General features: G+C 37.6%; 1 protein-coding gene across 2 annotated transcripts in view; it reads left to right on the top strand.

The window, feature by feature from the left end:
- Nucleotides 1-24,373, top strand: part of LOC104607371 (mediator of RNA polymerase II transcription subunit) — a 113,092-nt gene that overhangs the window by 83,866 nt on the left and 4,853 nt on the right. Inside the window, exons 13-18 of one of the 2 annotated variants that reach the window (XM_010273001.3) lie at nucleotides 3,437-3,607; nucleotides 4,092-4,205; nucleotides 4,322-4,447; nucleotides 13,240-13,388; nucleotides 20,899-21,139; nucleotides 21,222-21,996. In XM_010273001.3, the coding sequence (XP_010271303.1) occupies nucleotides 3,437-3,607; nucleotides 4,092-4,205; nucleotides 4,322-4,447; nucleotides 13,240-13,388; nucleotides 20,899-21,139; nucleotides 21,222-21,996 (1,576 nt within the window). The remainder of the gene's footprint in view (nucleotides 1-3,436; nucleotides 3,608-4,091; nucleotides 4,206-4,321; nucleotides 4,448-13,239; nucleotides 13,389-20,898; nucleotides 21,140-21,221; nucleotides 21,997-24,373) is intronic. The other variant, XM_088903119.1, reaches the window with a different exon arrangement.

A 24,373-nucleotide genomic window follows, 5' to 3' on the forward strand; every position in this document is an offset into this window, starting at 1 on the left:
ATGTCCAAAAGGTCGAGAATGGGATTCTTGTGGAAGTGTCTTCACAAAAGTAAGGGCATGACCATTTTTGCATTCTGCTATACCATTTTGTCGAGGAGTGTCTAGACAACTATGTTGAGACTACATGTCATAACTCCTCAAAAAGCCTGAAAGTCTCCATCATTATATTTTTGAAGGGGAAATCCATCTTATGGATGGCCGAACCATGCTAGATAGTTGGGCGGAATTTCAAAAATTTTCTTTTACCCTCTCAGGGATCATATTCTCAGTTTTAGAAAATCTGTTTTTCTAGGATTGTTCTTGCACCAAAACCGGACCAGATTTGAAACCAGCTTCCACTGAAGATGGCGCAGCTTGAATTGAAGCCGGTTCAGCAACACAGTTTTCAACAAAACTGTGATCCAACACCTTGGATCGAGCAAAGGTGGCAAGCACGAATTGAATCTGATATTTTCTTGCAAAAATCATAAATCAGAATTGATCTTTATCAGTTCAAGAACTGGAGGTTGAACTAGGGTTTTTGGGCAGCAAGAGCAAGAGAGAACTGAGACCAGATTGATAACTGGAGCAATTCGCCCTCCTCCTTTTGTAAGCCTTAAGGATCAGCACTCTTAATCGAATTAAGAGGATCCTAATCCAAATCTTTATTTGGATTTGGACTCTTTTAAGTGGATAAGACTTATCCTTTTATCCTAATTGCTGACAAGGTTTAAAATGTCGATGTCGATGGAAATGTCACTTACCAATATATAGGACATATGTTGGAAATGTTGGAAATGTCGAGGGGAAATATTGTAAAAATTAGAGACATTGTGGAAATATAATGAAATATGTGGAAATATGCAATGATATTTTGTAAAATGATAAAAGAAGCACTAATACATATTTCTAGACTATTATCTTATTCCCAACCATTATATAAAGCTAAGAAACTAAGATCAATAACAAATTAGTAAATGACGATTTACTGATTTATTATGCATTTTGATGTTTTTACAAGGTTATCTGATATTTTCTTTTCTTATTTTTAATTTTGATTTATTATAAATTCTAATATATTTATTCACACTAGTAAATAGAAATACATTTATTCTGATTTTTTAAATATTAAAGTTATAATACATCATGCTTTATTATAAATTTAATAAACTGATTCTCCTTTTTGTAGTATTAAGATTATGATAAATTCTGATTTCTTATAAAACTTAATGAATTTATTATGATTTTTAATACTAAACTTATAATAAATTATGATTTAGTATAAAATTTAATAAATTTATTCTGATTTTTTATATTAAATGTAGAATATGATTTATTGTAAAATTTAATAAACATTTTCTGATTTTAATAAATACTTTAAAAAAATACTAACTAGTTAATATTTTATTACTTAAAAATAATTTTATGTTTTATATTATAAAATAATTAATTTATTCTTTTGTTTTTATATTTTGTTAATTCTTTTTTATAAATATTTTATTTGAAATATTAAATAGAAATTATTAATGGAATAATTTATATTAATATACTTTATTATAATAATATATTATATTAGTATATTATATTATTAATGTACATTAGTCTACATCCTGTTGACATAATAGGAAAAACTGTCTATTTTTTGGTTTTTTGGACCGAAATAATGTAATTTTTGTATTACCATCCATTTTCATGTTAGTGTGACATATGTCGGGCGACATTATCGATGTTTCGCGACATTTGAAACCATGATTGCTGATCCAAATCCATATCCATACCCATGTTCGCCCATATCACATGACTGCTTAAGCTGTCATGTGACCACTTGATTAATCTAATTAATCATGGGCTTTAGGCCCATTAAGTAAGTGGCTACGACCCTAGATAGTTGCTGGCCCATTTGGTTCATTTTGTATGGCATGGGACCCCAACAATGACCTCTCATTAGCCTATATGGGTTCGGCCTAGCTTCTGTGAAAAAACCTAGCCGAATTCACTGTCAAGTACAGTGAACCCTTGAGTCCATCAGTATGGGCTCTTAATGGGCCCAACATTTACACTAAATGTTCTTTGAGTCCAGCCATCCTATGAAGGGCCAAGGACAATGGACTTAAGTGAGATATAGCCCATAAGGTAAAACAGTCCTAAATGGTCTCTTACACTTAACCTCTCAGCCCATAATGATCAAACACTGCCCGACAAGGAAGGACCTCTCCCCTGGCTGCAAGGTGCAGTGTTGCACTCTCTGCTCGGATGGGTCTCGGGAATTAAAACCTTTTGCAAACCTTTTTTCTTAAAACATAATATATATTATCATATAAATATATTTTGCAAAACAAATCTCAAACAAGTTTAAAATCGACTACTGTCAGTTTTGGTTTCCATCAGAGAGAGTGCAGTCCCGATCATTCACTTTGTCCAACAAAGGGGCTGATCCTGTCACTATGATCCACTCGAGTGAATTCTCAGACTGCCCCAACATACCCAGATTTTGACCCCCAAAAGATCTCACTGATTGACATATCAAAGACAGTCTAATCCGACACCTAGTGCTACCATAATCGAGCCTAGGGGTTATGTGTAAATTCTTAGTTTTGCCCACCAATCTCCAAGGTCTAGGGCATAACTGGAAATTGGTCTGGGTTCAGCGCTTCGAACAAACACACACTGCATGTGCTTTTGGTCCAACCCTGGCAGCTGAGACAGGTTGCCCCAACATTCTTGGCAATATATCAGTGTCAGCCTTGGTAGGATAAACTTCCCCAAGTCTATCCAGCGGCTGAGAATATTCTAAACTAACACGAGTCTCATAAATGTCTAGTTTAAGGGTAATTACACAGAAACACACCAATTATAACATGAATCAATTATGTACTTTTATTCATTTACAATAAATGCGTATGTACATCAATCTGATTGGAGCTAAGGGCATACACTGTCTAACAATTTTTCCACAGAGTCTGAGTGGAGAATACAATACATATGGAGAAAATATTCCACCAAAAATTCTTCTGACATTAGAAAAATCTGAGACCACTTTTCTTGTGTCAACAATTATGATATGAATCAAATAGAAGCAGTCCAAACCACATATTCAGAACCATCTGATCACAGTAATCAGAAAAACCAAATATGTAATTTTCTTGTTTTTTTCACCATAAAATCTATAAATAATGTCAAACATCATCAAATAGTCTTGAAACATGGATGAAAATCACCCCAAGTTCATCCTGTACCAGGATCTATTTTTTACTGCAGGGGTGGTTGTTGACCGCACTTCTACAGATGTCATCTGTATGGTCAGTGATGTCAGCAAGACCTCGAAAAGTGTTTCACAACTTACAGACCTTCAGATCTGTGCTGATACCAAGTATATTACTTTTGAGTACTTGTTTATTTTCTAAATCTATTTCTAGAGTTACTACTTAAAAATATTATGCACTTGATATTCTTGCAGGCAGAACAAACTGTTCTCAACCAGTGTAAACAGCTTCTTTCACCATCAGCAGCAGATTCTTATCTTATGACTTATGTCAATCATAGTTTTCCTCAGCATCGACAGTATCTATGTGCTGGTGCTTGGATTCTTATGTTTGGACATCCTGAAAACATTAATAGTGCAAATCTGGTAGGAGTCCATAGCCTTTTTTTCTTGATAATTTGGAGGGTGTTTGGTACCATAGTGTTGTGTTCCCATTTCTTCTCCATGTAAGATCCACATAAATAATTCAACTTTAGTTCAAAAGTTGTATTTTGTAGAGCTGTTTCAACTTGAGACAGGAATAGTATGCCTACATTGATTTTCATGCACAGTGGGTGACTGAGGAGAAGCCCAAATGACATTTCTTGATTCCCAGAAGATATTCTTGCTTCTCTTGTCCTATGTGTTGTCTAGTGGCTCCTATATATTTGAATTGCCTCAGTAATGTCATGTTCCAGGTTTTGTGCCTGAATGCCAGGCATGTCATCTCCACTTCTACCTTAAATGCCACAGGCTAGAACTCCAATGGTACCAAACACCATCTTAGCCTCGTAGTTTCAATATTTCACGGTAAACAAATTGTTGATTACCCTTCATTTGCTTTTGAATGATATTCTGTGGATGAAAATAGGGCCGTGTCCTCAGAGAATTTTCACCAGAGGAAGTGACAGCAAATATTTACACATTGGTAGATGTTCTTCTTCACCATATTCACAAGGAACTGCAGATTGGACATCTTTTACAGGTCTATGCTTTGTGCTGGGGTTTTGGTGAAATTTATAACACTATTTTGTTAAACTTTTCCTTTCTCATGTTTACTTTTGTAAAATTATTGTTGTCCATTCACTTGTTCTTGTTCAGGACCTTCTCTTGAAAACAACAACAAATCTTTCATTTCTTATTTTTACCCATGAGTTGATTCCTTTGGATATTTTGCTTCTGGCACTCATTGACCGTGATGATGATCCTCATGCTTTGCGCATTGTGGTATGGTGTTTCTGTACTCGAACTTTTTCCTCGTATGCAAATAAACCTTAAGGAAACTTTCTTCTATAATTACTTCAAAATGTTTGTTTTCATCTTCCTTAGAAAGCAGAAGTTGTTTTAGTATTTTCATAGTCAGCAAATGTTTTTTTTATTTTTTATTTTTTTTGGTGATGCTGTTGTCATTATAACCATTCTTTGATGCGAGGAATCCCTTTTATATGATCTTTAACCTATAAGTCTATAAGAATGTATTTCAACTAGTGCTATGCATCTTCATTCTTCTTAATATAAAAGATTTTTATTAAAAATAAAGCAAAATGAGATCCTCCCTTCCTCTTCTTCCTCCTCCCCTTTCTCCTTCCTCCTTATTCCCCTCCTCTTAAGGAGGATTACGCCTCTTACATTCTGACCTACGCCTCATGCCTCTAGGTAGTGGAACGCCTCGTGTCATACCTCTGCATTTTAAAACATTGCCGTTATTATAGTATCCATATATATAATCTATAAAATATAGAAACTGGGGGCTGTTACTTGGTATAATGGTAAAATCTCGGGCTGGCAGGCATAAGAATGCAGGTTTGACTCTGAGGGCATGGCCACTTTTTGTAAAACAATTGCCAAAGATTAGGACCATACCTAGTCTACCCCTCCCAAGACCCCAGATAGCTGGGACTAAAATTGGGTAATGTCCTTTTTTTAATAAAATATAGAAACTTGCTGATTCCTAGTTGCTTGCTTTTCATCTCATATGCACTTTCTGGCTTCTGCTATTCTTTTTTATTAATAATGTTCTCATTGAACAATTTTGTTTAATTTTAATTTTACTAAAAACTTTTGATAATTCATGTTATATTATCAAATAGTTAAGATTAATTAGGTTATAGTTAATTATATACTTTATTTATAAATAAAATAACTATCATATTATGCTTTACTTTTTTTTATCAATAATAGGAATTTATATTATTAATAAAAACAAGAATACATACAACACTCCAGGGGGAGAAAAAATGGCTTAACCCACCCTGGAGAACCCGAAAAGAAATTACAAGATAGCCCAAGACATGTGTCCCCTTCCCACCCCTTGTTTTGTCAAGTTATCTACAAAGGCGTTTGCAATTCTCTTCACCCAATGAAACTGAGTTTCCAAACCTCTTGTTAACCACTTAACTTCCCTTCTCTCATTAGCATAAATCCAAAATCCACTATCCTTAACCAATTTAATAATAGCTATGAGTCTCCTTCAATAATCAACTTTTGAATATTCAGCTCCTTTGCCTTCCTTAAGCCTTCCAATAAAGCATACAATTCAGCTCTAAGAGAGTCACCCATCCTAATGGGATCTGAGTACAATGAGTAGAAATCTGCTGAATTAAAAAATATAAAAGAAAAGTAGTTTCTTGAAGAGAGAAGGAAGAGAGAAGGAGAAGAAGAGAAGAAGAGAAGTTGAAAAGAAAAGAAAGCAATAATCTGGCCGCCCCCTTCACTTATTATTTATACTAAAATAATAGAACAGTACAAAAACATAAAACAACATATATAACACTCAAAAACATAATAAAATTTGGACTCACATAATTACTGTGGTCTCCACCTCCTATCTAACAACTAACATAAAACATCTACTTAGAAAAACATCATAAAACTAATTAATCTTCAACACTCCCCCTCAAGTTGGGAGTAAATGTCACACATTCCCAACTTGCGTAGATCATGTTCAAACTTGTTCTTTGCCACCCCTTTAGTGAGAACATCAACTAGCTGCAACTCTGAAGAGACATAAGGCAAACAAACTTCTCCGGTTGTTACCATTTCTCTTATAAAGTGTCTATCAACTTCAATGTGTTTTGTCCTATCACGCTGAATTGGATTGTGGGCAATATTGATTGCAGCCTGATTGTCATAGTATAACATCATAGGTTCCTCTGCTTTCACCCCAATCTCACTCCAAAGAGGTCAAACCCAAAGAAGTTTTGAGACACCATGAGCCATGGTGTCTTCCAGGAGATCAAGTTTCCACCTACAAAGGTACACACTTCTGATGTAGACCTTTGCACTTGACCTTGCCACAATCACTTGCTTCTTAATCTTCCAGGAGATCAAGTTTCCACCTACAAAGGTACACACTTCTGATGTAGACCTCCTGTCATCTAAGCATCCTGCTCAGCCTGCATCTGTATAGGATTCTAGCTTCAGATTCTCATGATTTGAGAAAAGAATGCCTCTTCCAGGGTGTTTTTTCAGATATGCAAGTATTCTCTCAATAGCTTTCCAGTGCTGAACCCGAGGTGCATGCATGTACCGACTCACAACACTGAGAACATAAGAAATATCTGGTCGTGCCATACACAAATACAATAGTCAGCCCACCATTCTTTGATATCTCCCCACATCCTTTACCAACTCACCATCCACAACATTAATTCTGTGATTTGGATCAATAGGAGTGTCTGCTGGTTTGGTCCCCAGCTTCCCAGTCTCTCACAGTAGGTCAAGTACATACTTTCTCTATGAAGTGAAGATCCCATGCTTGGATCTTGCAACTTCAATCCCTAAGAAGTATTTGAGCTCACCATTCTTTGATCTCAAATTCTTGCTGCAATGATTTTTTGAGATCATCAATCTCCTCCAGATCATTTCCTGTCACCACTATATCATCCACATAGACAATCAGAATTGACACCAGAGCATCTCTCCTCTTCACAAAGAGGGTGTGATCAGACTGTGTCTGTGTGTATCCAAAACGGTTTAGTGCCCCTCTGAACATGTCAAACCAAGCCCTAGGTGACTGTTTCAGTCCATACAGAGATTTTCTGAGTCTGCACACCTTTCCTTTACCAACATTTTCATAAAAGCCTGCTGGAATGTCCATATATACCTCCTCCTATAAATCACCATTGAGGAAAGAATTTTTGACATCAAGTGGGAACAAGGGCCATGAATAGGTGGATGCTAGAGATAAAAGGATACGAACTGAACTCATTTTAGCTACTGGTGCAAAGGTTTCCAGATAATCAACACCATAGGTTTGAGTATACCCTTTTGCTACCAACCTTGCCTTGTACCTCTCTATCTTTCCATCGGCCTTATACTTCACTGTGAATACCTATCTACATCCGATTGTCTCCTTGTCTGGGGGGAGATCAACTATTTCCCAAGTTTGTTTTTTGACCAAAGCATCTATCTCATTTTGCATGGCTGTTTTCCACTCAGGTTTGGAGAGAGCCTCAGTAACATTCCTAGGTATAGACACAAAATCCAGGGAAGAAAGAAAAGCACGGTAGGAGGGTGATAAGGCATTGTAGGAAAGATGGTGTGAAATGCAGTGGGCTGTACACTTTCTCTTCCCCTTACGAAGTGCAATGGGAAGATCAAGGTCAGTGGGATCAGTTGTAACAATGGTGTTAGGGACAAAAACATTATCATCAGAAAACATAACAGGCTCAGGCTCAAGAGGAATACTTGGAACTGTATCTGCCGAATCTGGATTTTTAGAAGGACTGACAGAGAGTGGTGTGGAGTCAACCATCATCTGCCGGCGTTGATATTTCTGTGAGGCTGCCCGTAGTGGCTCAGGTAATGAAACTAGAGGTGTAGGTGCTGGTTGAACTAATGTAGATGCTGGCTGAATTGATGGAGGCACCACAAAAATAGGAAGAGGAACAGATTATGAGTTATCCTCCCGACGAGAACTCTCTCCAAGTAGATAGATCCCGTTCGTCTCACGGCCAGTCCCAATCACCTTCCTCGTCTCCAAATCCTAAAAAACACATCGGTCAGGGAAAAAGGTTACTGAACAGTTCATGTGTTTGGTAATACTACTAACTGAAAACAGGTTAGTATCAAGCTTAGGAACATGCAAGATAGAAGATAAAGAGATAGTATCCGATAGCTTGATGTCCCCCTTGCCCGAAATGGGAACAAGGGAGCCATCAGCAATGGATACTCTATCTCGGCCAGAGGACAAGTGATAAGAAGTGAACAAAGATGGCAAGCTAGTCATATGGTCAGATGCACCTGAATCTATTACCCAGCAGTGGTCAGTATTACCTGGAGCTGAAGCATGGTAAGCTGAGGCTCGAGTACCTGAATGTGCAAATGCAGATGTGGTAGGAGCTGATGGTGACTGAGATGGCTGAGTTGAACTCCCAACTTCCTTTTCCAACTGTATGAGGGCAGCCCGAACAGCAGCTAAAGTCTCTAGGGATGTGCCTCATGGTAAGCTGAGGCTCGAGTACCTGAATGTGCAAATGCAGATGTGGTAGGAGCTGATGGTGACTGAGATGGCTGAGCTGAACTCCCAACTTCCTTTTCCAACTGTATGAGGGCAGCCTGAACAACAGCTAAAGTCTCTAGGGATGTGCCTGATGAGGATGCTGAATCAGTGTTCACGGCCACATGAGCATTACACTTCTTATTTCTTAGTTTTGCTGGGACCAAGTGAGGATGTAGCTTCCAACAAGTATCTTTTGTGTGCTTGGGTTTCTTGCAATGTTCACATTACCAAATCCCGTTTATCTTCCTTCTTCCGGTCACTTTCTGAGTCACCCCCTGGCTTAGGTTTAATAGCTGTCAAGGCTGGGAAAGAGGGCTGAGGCTGCATCATGACTTTCCTCCTGGTCTCTTCACTATGCACCAGGGAGTATGCTTGAGAAAGGGTCACACTATCCCTTGTCAATATCTGTTGTCGCACAATGTCATATTCTGAATTCAAACCAGCCAGAAACTCAAATACCCTATTCGTCTCGACTTGCTTTCTGTGAGTCTGTGCATCTTTGGGACTCTCCCACTCAAGGGTCTCTAGATGGTCAATCTCATGCCACAAGGATTTCAAGGTAGAGAAGTAGATAGAAACTGGCTTCTCTCCTTGTTTAAGGATGTTCACCTCACACTTCAGTTCATAGGCTCTAGCAACATTAAGGGGTTGGGAATAGGTTTCTTTCACAACATCCCATATCTCTTTGGCTGTCTTTGCCCACAAGTAATTTTGGCTGATATGTGGCTGCATAAAATTACACAGCCATGCCATAACCAAATAGTTCTCTTGAACCCACTTGGTGTATGTTGGGTCCTCCTTGGAAGGTTCTTTCACATCTCCCAAGAGGTAACCCAGTTTTCCCCTTCCTCCATTAGCCATCATGGCTGATTGAGCCCACTCCAAATAATTTGACCCATCAAATCTCATAGTTGTAATCTGAAACCTGGTTTCAGATACACTACCATAACTGTGGTTTCCAAAATTACTTTCTCCCTGACCCTTAAACTCCATCTTTGATCAAGATTCAGTGGCTACAAACTGTTAGAATCACTATACTAGAAAACAGAGTCAAACAAGCAGGTCTGAGAACTGATCCGAAACCAACACAAATCTGATCTGATCTAAAATCTGATCTGATCTGAAACCAACCCAAATCTGATCTGAAATCAATTGCATATCACAGTATAGGCAAGGAATCAACTCAAATCTGATCTGATATCAATCGGCATGCACAGTACCAGGCAGCCTGGCAATCTGAGATGCTATTTTCTGAAATCACTACTGTGGGGCCCACTGCTACGAGAGCAAAATTAGGGTTTCAACTGTGGGTCTGAAATAAGTGCTTAGCTGCACTCTCCAAGCAGTCCGCACAAGTGGGACTTGTCGTAGGGCAATATGAAACCCTAAAACTAATCACCTCTGAGAGGGAAGGGGTTTGGCCCAACAGTCAAACCCTAGAAACAGACTTAAACACAATTCGGCAAGTCAAACCCTAGAAACAAACTTGAACACAGTTCGGCCCCTACTTCTAGATAGGTCCAACCTATCTCGACTGATTGTAGTCTCTGAAACTCAATAAAAAAAAACTTATGTACCTCGGTTTACTGTCTTCTAGGGTTACCTGAACCCTAACCTTCGTTGCCTCTTCCTGATTACCAACTCTCTGCAAGCCGCGGCAAGTCTTCAACTTCTGCGAACCTCTCCTGGTAATCTCCAAGATTCAGCCACCGAATACTTCTTCAAAGCTTCCAGCCCTAGCTAGTCCTCATGTGGTCGGCTGGACTAGACACACATGAGAAGCCCTAGATAGGCTCTGATACCAAGTAGAAGATCAAGACTGTAATCAGTCTTGAATCCTAATAGGTTTTAGGTTTACAAAACAGAAGAAAAGTGAGAGAAAGGAGAGAGAATAGAAGAGAAACAGGAGAACACAAGTGGTTGAAAGGAGGGACAGATTCTAACAGATCTGCCTTCGCCACTTTCTTATTATTTATAGGTTATGTTTAGTACATAATGGAAAGGACACATCTGCCCTTAGTACTTACATAATAAATAAAGTAAATAAAAGCTGAAATAAATAACAACTGAATTAACAAACTGACTCAAACGGACACTACTATAACTGGAACAAATAACTACACATGCTGTCCTACGAACACAGTGGGGACCACTGCAGTGGGGCCCACATCAGTGTTCTCTACAGATTTAAAATGCTCCACAAAGGCCCTAGCAATCTCAGCCTACTGGGTAAGAACCACTTCTCCCATTTCTACTTTGGAAATAAAATTCTTTGTCCTTCCATTAGCCATTGCATGATAAAACTTAGTGTTCTTGTCTCCCTTTGCACCCATTTGTGCCTAGACTTATGCTTAGACTTCTTATACTACAAAAAGTAATTATTAAGACCCTTTAATACACCTAAGGACTTTTTGAAAAATAACACCCACGTATCACACAAAACCCAAAAAAGCACAACCACCTGTATGAATTCTAAAAAAATGACTCATTTAATACCCACCTTAAATGAGTGATTAAGTTTCCATTAATCTCTCTTTGGAATTGTTTAAAAGTTTCACTTGGTAAACAAAGAAGTCTCTATCATGTGGAATTATGTAGAATTCGAAAAATAAAAAATCAGAAAAAAGGAGAAAAGAAATAGAGGCCAGGTCAGTTAGACCATTCCATTATAATGTATACATATTGATACCCTTTATGGATCCTAGAATAGCCAAGAAAGATACATTTTGTAGCATGTGCATCCAACTGAGTGGATGCGACAATGAGAAAATTTTGGGAGTAAGAGGAAAAGGAAACACAGTGGGAAACAAAACTAAGAAAGAAGAATAACCTTCATGGATAAACATGAGCATCCATTTAATGAGAAAACAAGATGTAAGTACAACATCACTCCAAAACTGTTACATTCTTATTGTGCATAATGGATTGAACAGTTTCAAGTAAATGGCAGTTCTTCCATTCAGCCACTCCAATTTGTTGTGGTGTGTATGTATAGGAAATTTGATAAGTGGTATTGTGTTGTTCCAAATTTTGCTGAAACGATGCAGAGAAATACTCTTTGCCATTATCAAAATGAAGAACTTTTAGGTGAACACCAAATTGTGTGTAAATTTCAGCATGGAACTTTTGAAAAATGGATAATAATTCACTTTTTTTCTTTCATAAGATAAAGCAATATCATCCTTGAATAATCATCAAAGAAAATTACAAAATACTTCTAACCATTGCACAACACAATTTTATTTGGACCCCAAACATCTAAACGAACCAAAGAAAGATGACTCAAAACTTGACTATCGACTTTAGGACTCAAGGGAACTCAATGATGTTTGTCATACTAACACGACTCACATTCCAAAGAAGAAAGATGACTTAATGATGGAACAAGTAACTTTAATGCTTTAAGGGATGGGTGACCAAGCTTGCAATGCCATTGGAGAGGAGTGAGAGAGGACTGAAGTGCTACTCTTGGACCACCACTGTCAAGGTGATACACTCACTGCCTTCATGCCCTCCACCATTCTTCATCCCCATCTTGTGATCCTAAAAAACACAAGAAGAGGGGTAAAAGGTAATAGAATAATTAAGAGACTTTGTCAATCTACTAACGGGCACGAGATTTAATGGGAATTTAAGTACATATAAAATAGGAATAAAGATAAAGATGCAAGGTCAACGTTACCAACACCACAAATAGGAGAAGTAGAACTACTATCTAGGATAACTGTTTGGGATGTGGAAGACTGAGAGAGAGAAGAAAGCACACTGGGAGTCCTAGCCAATGTGAAGGTTTGAATGCCAAATAAGCCATACTTGATAACTAGGGCTCGTACATTAGAAAGAGAACAGAAATGAGGGGTGTGTCTAATGTCTCACATGCCCGAACAGAGTACTAATGAGTTACAATAGGTCTAGTTTAAAAAAGAATAAAAGAGCCATACAATAATATGGTATATAGGATACACAATAAAAGGGTACTCCCAAATAAGAAAAGCATGAAATCAGCTCTTCTACCAAATAAAAGGGTACTTCTAAATAAGAAGCATCAGTTTGTCAGCAAGAAATCTGTGCTGAGGATGAGTCATAGATTTGGTGAAGATGTCGGCAAGTTGAAGTCCAGAAGAGATATGTGGAAGGGAAATTTGGCCTGCAAGAAACATTTTTTTTCTGATAACTTTGGCTTGCAAGAATCTGATCTCGAATAAAATGGCAATCAACCTCAATGTGCTTTGTGTATTTAATCTTGTTCTAGAGTTTTAATCATGCTTGAGAAAATAATAGCAAGTTTTCCAACTGAAATTTTGTTGCTTTTATGGATAGTTGCAAACAGGCAAATTAATTTTGTCCCATAGCTAATGGTATTTTGTTTAATAAAGATTTGGAGCGCTTTCTCCTGCATCTTTTTCTACATCCAGCTTATTCCTCAACTTTTCACTTTCTATTTTATTATTCTGTTTATGATTCTCTTCCTACAAGTCTTCATTGCTGCATTTTGTTTCATTAATCTTCTTTGCAGATAAGTCTACTTGATAGGCAAGAGCTTCAACAAAGAGTTAAAATGTTCTGTATGAATCGTGGGCTTCCTGAACATTGGCATCATTCTGGGATTTTTAAACGTGTTGAGCTGCAAAAAGCTTTGGGCAATCATTTGTCTTGGAAGGACCGGTATGCATTGTTCAAATCTGGTTTCTTCTTTTTTTTTTCTATTTGTTTTTTCATTGGGTTTGGGGGATATACTTTTATTGTCAGCCTAAGATTTTACCATTGCACTAAGCAATGGCCTTTTATATGAATAACAGTATAAAAGTGCATGAGAAGTGTTTGTAGACCAACAACTCCACAAAGGAAATGTCAAAAAAAGAAAAGCTGGCTTTAAAAAGATAAGCCACAACCTACCAACCTAAATCAATTTGCATGGAACCTCTGGAAAAATCCAACCAAAAGCCAATTCATGTACAAAGTAAATAAGCCCCAGGAGAAACAGGATCCTGCCCAACCACCTCAATAAGACCACAGGATCTTCTAGAGACAAGCAACAAAAGGAGATGTATCACGTTGTATTTTTCCTCTAATTTCTTTGAGCTGTAATTGTCTAACTTGTTTTTTAATGTATTTTTAAGTTTTGGTTTATAAATCTCAGTTTTCACTATTTTCCCATTTTTCAAAATGTTATGAATGATATTTATGTTCTATCCCTTAAATCATAATTTCTATCATCCATGAAATCTGAATGATTGGAGAGGATGTTGCATTTGAGATAAATGGATTAGAGATCAAAAGCTTGTATTGTAAAATTCGAGGTTTTAAAGTCATTTATATCAATATTAGAGATCAAGCCCCTTAAGTCTCTAGGCTTTGTAAAATTGATATTTCATTGTGCTTTACCCAGACTGGGTTACCTATGATTGAATACAAGCCAATAAGATGTGTCAAAATCTTACTCTACAAAGAATCTATTAGTGGTATGAGATGGAATCCATGAAAAATTGGATTTGGGAGTTCATGGATGTTATTACTTTTTTTTCTTCCCAAGAATTATCCATTGAAAGCTGATATTGTTCTTGATATTCGTTTTTGAAGTATTTTAGTTATGTTTAGTTGATACTTGAAATTTGACAAGATAAAAAGAAAGAAAAATGAAAATGTTAAGAAATAGAAATGAATATTTGAGAAAAAATGGATAGAAGGAAAAAATGTGAAGGATAAAAGAAGTAAAAACCATAAGAAGTAACTCTGATAATGTGGCAAGAAAAGGAAAGAAAAGAAAGGAAAAGAAAAGAAATATTGGTTGAGCTGAGGTTACAAGCAACTCGTTGACATTGCTAGTTGGCCCAACGTTTTACAAAACGACCCGGAAACGGAACCGTTCTAGCCACCGTTTTTTGGGCGACGGTCTGACCGTCCGGTTTGAATGGATGGCCCGTTTTGACAAACAAATTAAAAAAAAATAAAAAACGGTCAAAAACCGTTGAACGGGTCAACAAGTCGATGGTTCGACCACCCGAGTCAATGGGTTGTTGACTTTTTCAATGGTTTTTGGCCAAAGACCAGGTTTGGGGTAAAACGGAACTAGTTGCCTGGACAGTTCCCGGGCCGAATGGTCCAATTGTCCGGTTCAATGGCGATTCGAAAACCTTGAGTTGGCCTACCTTAAGAGGAAACACAAAGGCAATAGTTGTCAAGGTGATGCCTAGGCGACAAGGTGCCTTGGAGGCTTGCCTTGCCTAATCGCCAAGCAGTTTTGGATGTTGTGTTATAAAATAGACATTGTTAAACTAAAATATTCATTTTGTGCATTTATATATTAATTTCTTTTTATTATTTTCTTATTTGTTGGGGTTTATTCAACACAGGCATTGATAACTGCTGTATTCTGGAAGACTTCAAAACCTGAACCGATAAGTAAGAAGAACTTAAAATTTCGTCTACTCATTTTCTTCTTCTTCTCCCACGGTTCCACCTTTTCTTTTTTTTTCCTATAACAAAAATAGGGGTTCAACCCCTATATTTTTTGAAATTTCTTTTCTTTGTCCTTTTTCTTCTCATGAAAAAGTGGTTTCTTGGATGCTCAGTTTTATCATTATTGATGTTTCGGATTTTCCGTATTGCCAAGGAGATGTACTCATACATGGAGAGTGGTATATCAGCAGTCCAATCTTTCCTATCAGTACTAGATTGAACTAAAATATTTTCTTATAGCCAGAGATAAAAGAAATTCAGGAGTACTATGCTGGTTTCATAAATCTCTGGGTAGAATATGAGTTGGTGCATATTGGTGAGACATCCTCTACTTGTTGTGTTAAGGTTCTAAAGTAATACTTTGGCAGTAGGAAGATAGTGCATTTTTAATGCCCAAGTATGAGGTTATTAGGGCAAATATCCTCGATAGGAGCAGCACCCCATCTCTTGACACTTTCAAAGGAGAGTTGCTAAGAGAAGAAACTCATCTGATTACTCAATCAACTATTGGTGGGAGGACAGATTCAGGGATGGAGACAATTTTTCTTGCAACAAGCCAAAATAGAAGAAAGACCTATCAAAAATGCAATGCTATGAGTGCAAAGAATATGGACATGTTGCTTTTCACTACAAGAAGACAACATGGACATATAATTATTGAATGTCCTACGAGGCCACCTAAGGGTCAAAACTAGGGATCCATCAAAAGTTATCTAAAAGCCTATCAGGCTACAATGGATGAATAGGATGATACTTTTGTGATTTCCCCTTCCTCTAGATGGAAGGATGATACATTGGTTTGTTTAGCAAGTCTTCTTCTCAGTGTTCCTCATTTAGTCATATTTGGATTATAGACTTTGGTGCCTCCAATCACATGATAGGGGCATACTCAATTTCTGGTCGGTCTCTTAAACCCCCCATCTATGAATAAACACATTGTTACAGCTAATGGTGAGAAACTTGATATAATAGGATATAATGATTTGTACTTGTCTACATCTACTACTCAATTTCATCTTCCTAGAACACTTTTTGTACCTATTACCTATGATCACCACTAATTTGATTTTTGTTGGCCAGCTAGTTGAAGATAATAATGTTGTTTCCTTTTCCTGTGATGGTTGTTTAATACATGACCAACTCAGTGGAGCAGTGAAGGGGAAGGGTGTAGGATGGGGCGGTTGTTTGCCTTGAATTTTGGACATTCACCAGCTGTCTTCTTGCTTATTGTCTACTACTCTGAACTCTAAAGTTATCTGCAGAAATAACTTATGGCATCATTGGCATAGGCACTTAGGCCATCCTTTTTCTAATAAACTTGATTTTTTTTTTGTTTCAATCTGGATGTTTGACTTACAAGAACACTTATTTTAATAATATTGATAAATCTTGCATCTCTTGTTGTTTGAGAAAAAGTCATGTTCTGCCTTTTCCTTGTACTTCAAAGCATAGCAATGTTCCTTTTAATGTCATTTATAGTGATGTTTGGTTGCATCCTTTGGTTTTTAGACTTGGATATAAATACTTTGTTTCATTCATTGATTAATGCACCGGATACATATGGATATATTTTTTTGACAAAGAAATCAGAAGTATTTCCTACATTTAAATTATTCCTTGTTATGGTGAGAACCCAGTTTAATGCCTCAGTGGGAGTTCTACAATCAGATTCGGGGGGAGTATTATGATGAAGATTTGGGTACTTTTAGACCTCTTTGAAAGAGTAGGGAATTAAATCTAGGAGATCTTATCCTGGTACCCCGCAACAAAATGGGGTGGTAGAGTGCAAGATAGGGTATAGTCTAAGTGTGGTCAAAACCCTTCTTTTGACTCCCATGCACCTAGTTCCTTCTTGGTGGAGGTGACCAGCACTATTGTGTTTCTTATTAACTTGCTTCCTTCTTCTGTGTTGCACAATTCTTCACTGTATGAATGCTTGTTTCATCATTCTTTTAATTTTTCTATGCTTCATGTGTTTGGATGTATTTGTTTTGTTCACCTTCCTCCTCATGAGCGCACAAAGCTTATACCTCAGGTGGCTATATGTGCCTTTGTGGGGTATAACCCTGACTAGAAGGTTTTGTTATGATCCCCGACTTCATCGTGTGCATATCTCCTAGAATGTAGTCCTTCTGGAAGATATTTTGTTCTTTTCTCACGTAGCAAAATCTTCTGCTTCTTTTGGTTTGTTCTTGAATTCCTTTAATTCTGTAGGGTTAGTGGAGTCTTCTTCTTCATCTGTTTCTCCTACATGACCCTTCTAGGTCTACATGAAGAGGCATTCAATTGTTCCAGCTCTTGCACCTTTGCTCCTTCACTTCCAGCTGTTGGATCTCTATCTTCTACTCATACAGCAATTACCCCACCTTCTTCTACCACTGGTTCATCTCCTCCGTTAGATCCACCTTTACGATGTTTTGCTCGTGTTTCATGCCCACCTAGCTGCTATGGCTTTCCATCTGGCCATAGTTCCTTTTCTATTATGTTGTCTTTCACAGAAATTCCCAAAACGTACCAACAAGCTATGACTGCTCCGCATTGAAAGGAGGCTATGGATATTGAAGTTTAGGCATTACTGGAAAATGATACATGGGATCTGGTTCATTCTCCGCCAGATGCTTGTGTTATTGGTACCTGTTGGGTGTACTCAATAAAACTGAAGTTAGATGGGAGTTTTGATTGATTTAAAGCTCATCTAGTTGCACAGAGTTATAAGCAAGAATATGACATCGACTAAGCAGGGACTTTTGCTACTGTAGAAAAAATGACTACATTGTGTATGATTCTTTCTCTGCTATTAAGAAGTGGGTTATTCATCAAATGTATGTGAAAAATGCCTTCTTGCATGGGGATTTGTAGGAGATAGTTTATATGAAGCCACCTCTTGGGTACAATGTTGCATCTGAGTAGGTATGTTGATTAAAGAAGTATTTGTATGGCCTCAAAGAAGTGCCTAGGGCTTGGTTTGAGAAATTTAGGTCTACCATTTTTTATGCAAGGTTTACTCAAAGTTCTGCTGACTATTCTTATTATTTTGTGTGGATGATATCCTGATTACAAGAGATGATGTTGAGGGTATTTCTTCCTTGAAACAAACTCTCAGTCATTCATTCAAGATGACAGATCTTGGTCCTCTGTATTACTTCTTGGATCTAGAAGTGTCTCATTCTGATCATGGGTACTTTGTCAATAAATTCGGCCCCCCTAATGGTTGAAAAACAAGTTCTTTTTTTTTTCTTTTTTTTTTACAAAAAAAAAGTTGATACACCTCTTGAACTTAACCATAAGCTCTCTAAGGAAGATGGTGAACCCGTTGCTAACGCTACCTCTTACAAGCATCTGTTTGGTAGTCTTATATATCTCAAAATGACTCAACCTGACATATCGTATGCAATTCAGTTGGTCAGTCAATTTGTCTCTTCCTCAGGGAAGCCCCATATGTTAACAATTCGTTGGATTATTTGATACGTTCGAGGGACTCTGTCTCATGGCCTCTTCTTTTCTTTCTCCTTATTTACTGTTAAAGCCTATGATAATGTTGATTGGGCTAGGTGTCCTGAAACTAGACACTCCTACACTGGGTTGTGTGTCTTACTTGGAGATTGTTTGATATCATGTAAGTGTAAGAAACAACAAATTATCTCTAACTCCTCCATGGAAGCAGAATATCGTGCAATGTCCTCTGCCTGTAGTGAATTGGTGTGGCTTTGTGCTCTCTTGGATGGCATTGGTCTTTCTTATTCTTGTCCTATTCCTCTTTATGCGGACAATATTAGTACAATCAAAATTGCTTCAAATCTAGTATTCTATGAAATAACAAAACATATTGATTGGGGTTGTTTGCCACTTTATCAGGTATCAAAACCTTATGGACCATGTCACCCTTGCTAACATGTCTTTTGGTCTTCAATTGGTAGATCTCTTTACGAAAGATCTGATACGTTCTCACCATCAATTTCTCAGTGATGCTTATTTCATGGCATTAATTTGAGAGGGGGGGGGACCGAGGGGTGTAGAGATATGGGGTGATCCCCCTTGTGGGACCATGTTTATATTGTTACATTGTTTGTACCTTATCTTGCTGTAATTCATTTTTTTTCTTTTATTTCTTTTATTTGTCTTTCTCTTGTATGTGAAGGACATAATTGTCCTTTCACACTATTTTGAGTTAATATAATTTATTCCTTTTCTGGACGTGTGATGTGAACACACCTGAAGCAACTTTGTGTTGTTTGAACTTCTCTAACATACAAGACAGTGTAGGATGGATTGGAATTTGGTAGAAGTGAGATAATAACACCATCAATGTTGTCATTAAATAGTGCCAAGGACTCAATAGAGGATGCATCAAAGAAAATGATGTACAATTGGCATAATTTTACAGCATTAAAATTGTTGAATTGTGGACATGAATGCAGAACTCCAATTGTGTTACTAATATTCATAATGTTAAAAATATAATCAGATTTCTTCAAGTCAAAAACCAATATTGTAGTAGGCTCTCTTCATGGATGAACATGTTGAACTATTGATAGTGATCTATGGTGATGATTGAAGAAGGTTTTTCATCTTATTCTTTTACCAAAAATCAAGTAGTATGAAGAAAAAAAAGGATGACATGGGCCAGATGGAAGTTACATGATTGGAAGCCCATGAGTTGATAATCCTTGAAGAATTTATCTAATGGAGGACTGCCTCATTTTCCACATTGTTGGGTATATGGAAAAAGAACCGATTTTAAGATCACTTCAAGATCTTTACCTTGATCATTGATTGGACTCCCATGCACAAAGATTTCAAGAAGACATTTTGTTAGAATCAACTTTGACAACAAATAGGAGTACTGATGTGGATGCGTATTGGGAGCAGCAGCAGCAATGATCCGGTGTTCTCATCCTATCCAATTCGGCAGCAACAGTCTTATCCATTCAGCATATTAGATTAGACTATCTTGTTATTCTTATCTTATTAAGTTAGTAGATTAGATTATCTTATCTTATTAGATTAGGATTAAGAGAGATTATCTTATCTTATTAGATTAGGATTAAGAGAGACTTATCTTATCTTATTAGATTAGGATTAAGAGAGACTTATCTTATCTTATCAAGATAGAGTTGGAGGTCTCCCTATTTAGCAAGGAGTCTCCCTAAGAGCAGGACTCTTGTAATCTCCTATTTAAGGAGCCACTATTATTGAATAAAGGCATTCAAAATTTCAGTCAAAGAGAAGAGTAAAGGAGCTCTTGGACAAATCACCCCTTAGGTCGCCACGATAGGGTCAGCACGCAAAGGGAGGGGCAAGGGGAAACTAGAGGTTCTCCCCATGGACCGACCCGTGACGAGATCCTTCACCCGGGCCCATAACAAGTACCTAGTAAAATATTAGGGGCATATTTCAAGAAGACATTTGGCTAAAGCCTTCATTTCTTATAGTTTATTGCTGCCACCCCACCAGGGGCATATTGTGAATTCCTGATTTCTTTATTGCAGTTAATATATAAGATATTATGGCTGTACAACAACCCCACGATTTGGTGATATTTCTCCATCTTTCATTCTCTTCAACCTTTCTTCCCCTCTTCTTTTTTCTTAATTCAATTCAGTTCAGATTATTTTTAGATTCTTTATTTGTTTAGAGGAAAAGTTACATTTTGTTTATTATTGTGTCCACTCACATAGCAAATGCTTCTTTAATAACTGTTGGATTGCCCTTGCAGGTACCCAACCTTCTTTGATGACATTGCTGCACGTTTGCTTCCAGTTATTCCCTTAATTATTTACAGACTAATTGAAAATGATGCTACAGATACAGCTGATAGAGTTCTAGCAATATACTCAACACTTCTAGCTTACCATCCGTTAAGGTTTACATTTGTTCGTGATATCCTTGCATACTTCTATAGTCATTTGCCGAACAAGCTTATTGTAAGAATATTGCATGTACTTGATCTATCCAAGGTACTGCTACTATTCCTATTTAGATTTTTGCATGATCTTTCTTTTCTCCACTAACTTCTTCATATGCACTACTTTGTTTCAGATCCCCTTCTCTGAGTCATTTCCTCAGCATATTAGTTCATCAAATCCTGTTTTGTGCCCACCTCTTGACTATTTTGCAACACTGTTAATGGGTATTGTGAACAATGTTATACCTCCTTTAACTAGTAAATCCAGATCTGGATCATTAGGAGATGCTTCAAATAATTCTAGCCGTGTTCCACAAAACAAGCCACTTGCATCATCTCAATCTGGTCCAACAAATGCGTCTGAGGGCCAGAAGGCATTCTATCAGAATCAGGATCCTGGCACATACACCCAGCTTGTTCTTGAAACAGCAGCTATTGAAATCCTCTCACTTCCAGGACCAGCTTCACAGATAGTATCATCACTGCTTCAAATAATCATGCATGTTCAACCAACGTTAATTCAATCCAGCAATTGTCTTCAAGGATCATCAAGTGGAGTTGGGCAAAGTTCTGTTCTTCCAACTTCGCCCTCAGGTGGAAGCACAGATTCCCTGAGCACAAGCAGATCAGCTACCACAGCATCAGGATTAAATTATTCCAATTTTGTTTCAAAAAGTGGCTATACATGCCAACAATTATCATGCTTATTAATCCAAGCTTGTGGTCTTCTATTGGCTCAGCTACCTCCAGACTTTCATAATCAACTTTATTTAGAGTCAGCACGTATAATTAAAGAGTCTTGGTGGCTTACCGATGGGAAAAGACCACTTCGAGAACTCGATTCCGCTGTTGGCTATGCTTTACTTGATCCAACATGGGCTGCTCAAGACAGCACCTCAACAGCTATAGGTACCTTTTGCACTTCCTAGCTATTTACTGATAGATGCCAATGATGCCTAAGGTTTAATCTATTAACTCAGGAACTCTTCCATTGTGCTAGATGATCTAATAAAGCTGATGGCATTTTAAAGATGTCATGTCCATTATGCTTAGGATTTCAGCTGTTAACTCAGGAACTTATCTATTATCTTCGATGATGTAATAAAACCAATAGATTTCTAAAGATGTATTCAGATATTGTTTTCGTCAGAAACAAAAGAACATTCAATTTTATTAATATAAACAGAAAGTATACATCTTATTGTACAAGACAGAGAGCATAGCTAAACTATCCTCAATATACATATTTACAGCTTTTCCCAGAACCTTTGAACTTTCACCTGCATGTTTCTTGTCAGCCATTCAATATTTCTTTATCTCATTCACAAATGTCCATAATGCTTTTTCCCCATTCTTCAACCAGCTAATTATCACCTTAGAGTCTCCTATGGCTAGTTACCCAACATTCATCTCACTTGCTTGTTGGACCTGTTGCAAAACTGTCAATAGTTCAGCCCTTATAGAATTTCCTTGACCAATTGACCCTAAATACATTGTTTTTACAATTCCTTCTTCATCCCTTAGCACTCTGATAGGCCCCCAATTATCCTCACATATGCTAGGAGAAGAAAAGGGCAGTGCAAGCCAGGTCAGCAGTCGGTTGAGGGAAATGTTTAGATATGCCAGCTGGGCATTGCTAGAGGGAGTTAGTTATGATATCAGGGGGGAATATTATATGGGGAGTTAGTTATGATATCAGGAGGGAATATTTCTGGAGGGAATTAGTTAGGATGTCAGGAGGGAATATTTCTGGAGGGAATTAGTTAGGATGTCAGGAGGGAATATTTCTGGAGGGAGTTAGTTATGATGTCAGGGGGGAATATTATATAGGGAGTTTCTTGATAGGGGGAGGGGGGCGGTGAGAAACATTTTGAGTGTTTGGGAGAGCCGGCAGTCTCTTGAAGAACCGACCACTGTTATCACTCTCCATTGAATGAATACCAGTTTCTTCTCATTTTGAGCTGTGTATCTTTGCTGAGTGGCTGTAAATTGTGTGTGAGATTTCCGGACCATATCACACTCCTCCCACCCTTGAAGGTCCTGGATTTCCTATGCTACCTCCTAATTACCTTAGTCATTTGAGATGATGAAACAGCCACCTCCCCCCATTTTATTACAATTTTATCAATTGAAAATCTCCAAAGATTTTATCCAATATACAGCTCTAATATTAAACACATTCAACTACTGCCTGCTTGGTTCTTTTTTGTGTTCCTCTCTTCCCAGTCCACAAAATAGCTACCCTTGTGCACCACTACATTGCTCCTCCCCTCCTACTTGATGCTGGAGAAGACAGGTCTACTAGACAAGTCAGAAGAACCCATCTGCAGCCAAACAGAGAAAGAATACATTCCCAAATACCAGCAACAAATGAATAAAAGATTAAGTAAATGATAGTTTTTTTTTTTTTTCATCATTGGTACTACACAGAACACACCAATTAGGGGATAAGCACACCAATAGGGCCTCTTTTGTAAAAACCCATTGTGTTAATGCTCTTATGAACCACTTCCTAGTATAAAGCTTGAATTCTTGGTAGGGATTGGGGAGGGGGGGGGGGGGATAAAACCTTGGAGAGAGAGGCACAAGAAAAAGAACTAGATGGGCATGGAGTTCACACAATCACACCCTACTATCTGGCTTTGAGGGGTTTACAAAATCTCTCTCCAACACTTGGAAGAGGTTAATAACATGGGTAAGCTCGGAATCCCAAATCCCCCTTCTGCAACCCAAGCTCCAACTAAACCAATTTGAAGAAGAGAATGGCACAATAAACATAGACATTGACTCATTCTTAAAGGATGAATGATTGAATATAGAGGGGAATTGATTTTTAAGAGAAGATTCCCACCCACAAATATTTCCAAAAACAAAATTTTATTCCCTAAATATACATCATACCAATCTGAGAGCGGTCACTTTGTGTTAAAAAGTGCCAAAGGTTAGGATCATATCTGGTTTACCCTTCCCAATACCCCAGATAGTTGGGACCAACATTGGGTAATGGCCATTTTTCATAAACCTGAAAAAAGAGAGGAAAATGAGAAGAAGATTGTGGATTGCCTTCCAAGGATATGCAAGCGTATCCTTCACAGATAATTAAGCGTACCGGCCACTGTTATTCTTCAATCCATGAATATTTTCCACCAAATTATGCCATAGCTTCTCCTCCTAAGGGAATGTCCACCATTCTTTCCTAGTAGAGCCAAATTCTTCTGCCCCACCCTCCCAATCCCTAACCCCCCATATTCTTTAGCTTTGCTTATAGTATCCCATTTGATCAAGT

This window comes from Nelumbo nucifera, chromosome 4 (assembly GCF_055504915.1).
Source record: "Nelumbo nucifera cultivar China Antique chromosome 4, China Antique-T2T, whole genome shotgun sequence".
NCBI classification, from domain to species: domain Eukaryota; kingdom Viridiplantae; phylum Streptophyta; class Magnoliopsida; order Proteales; family Nelumbonaceae; genus Nelumbo; species Nelumbo nucifera.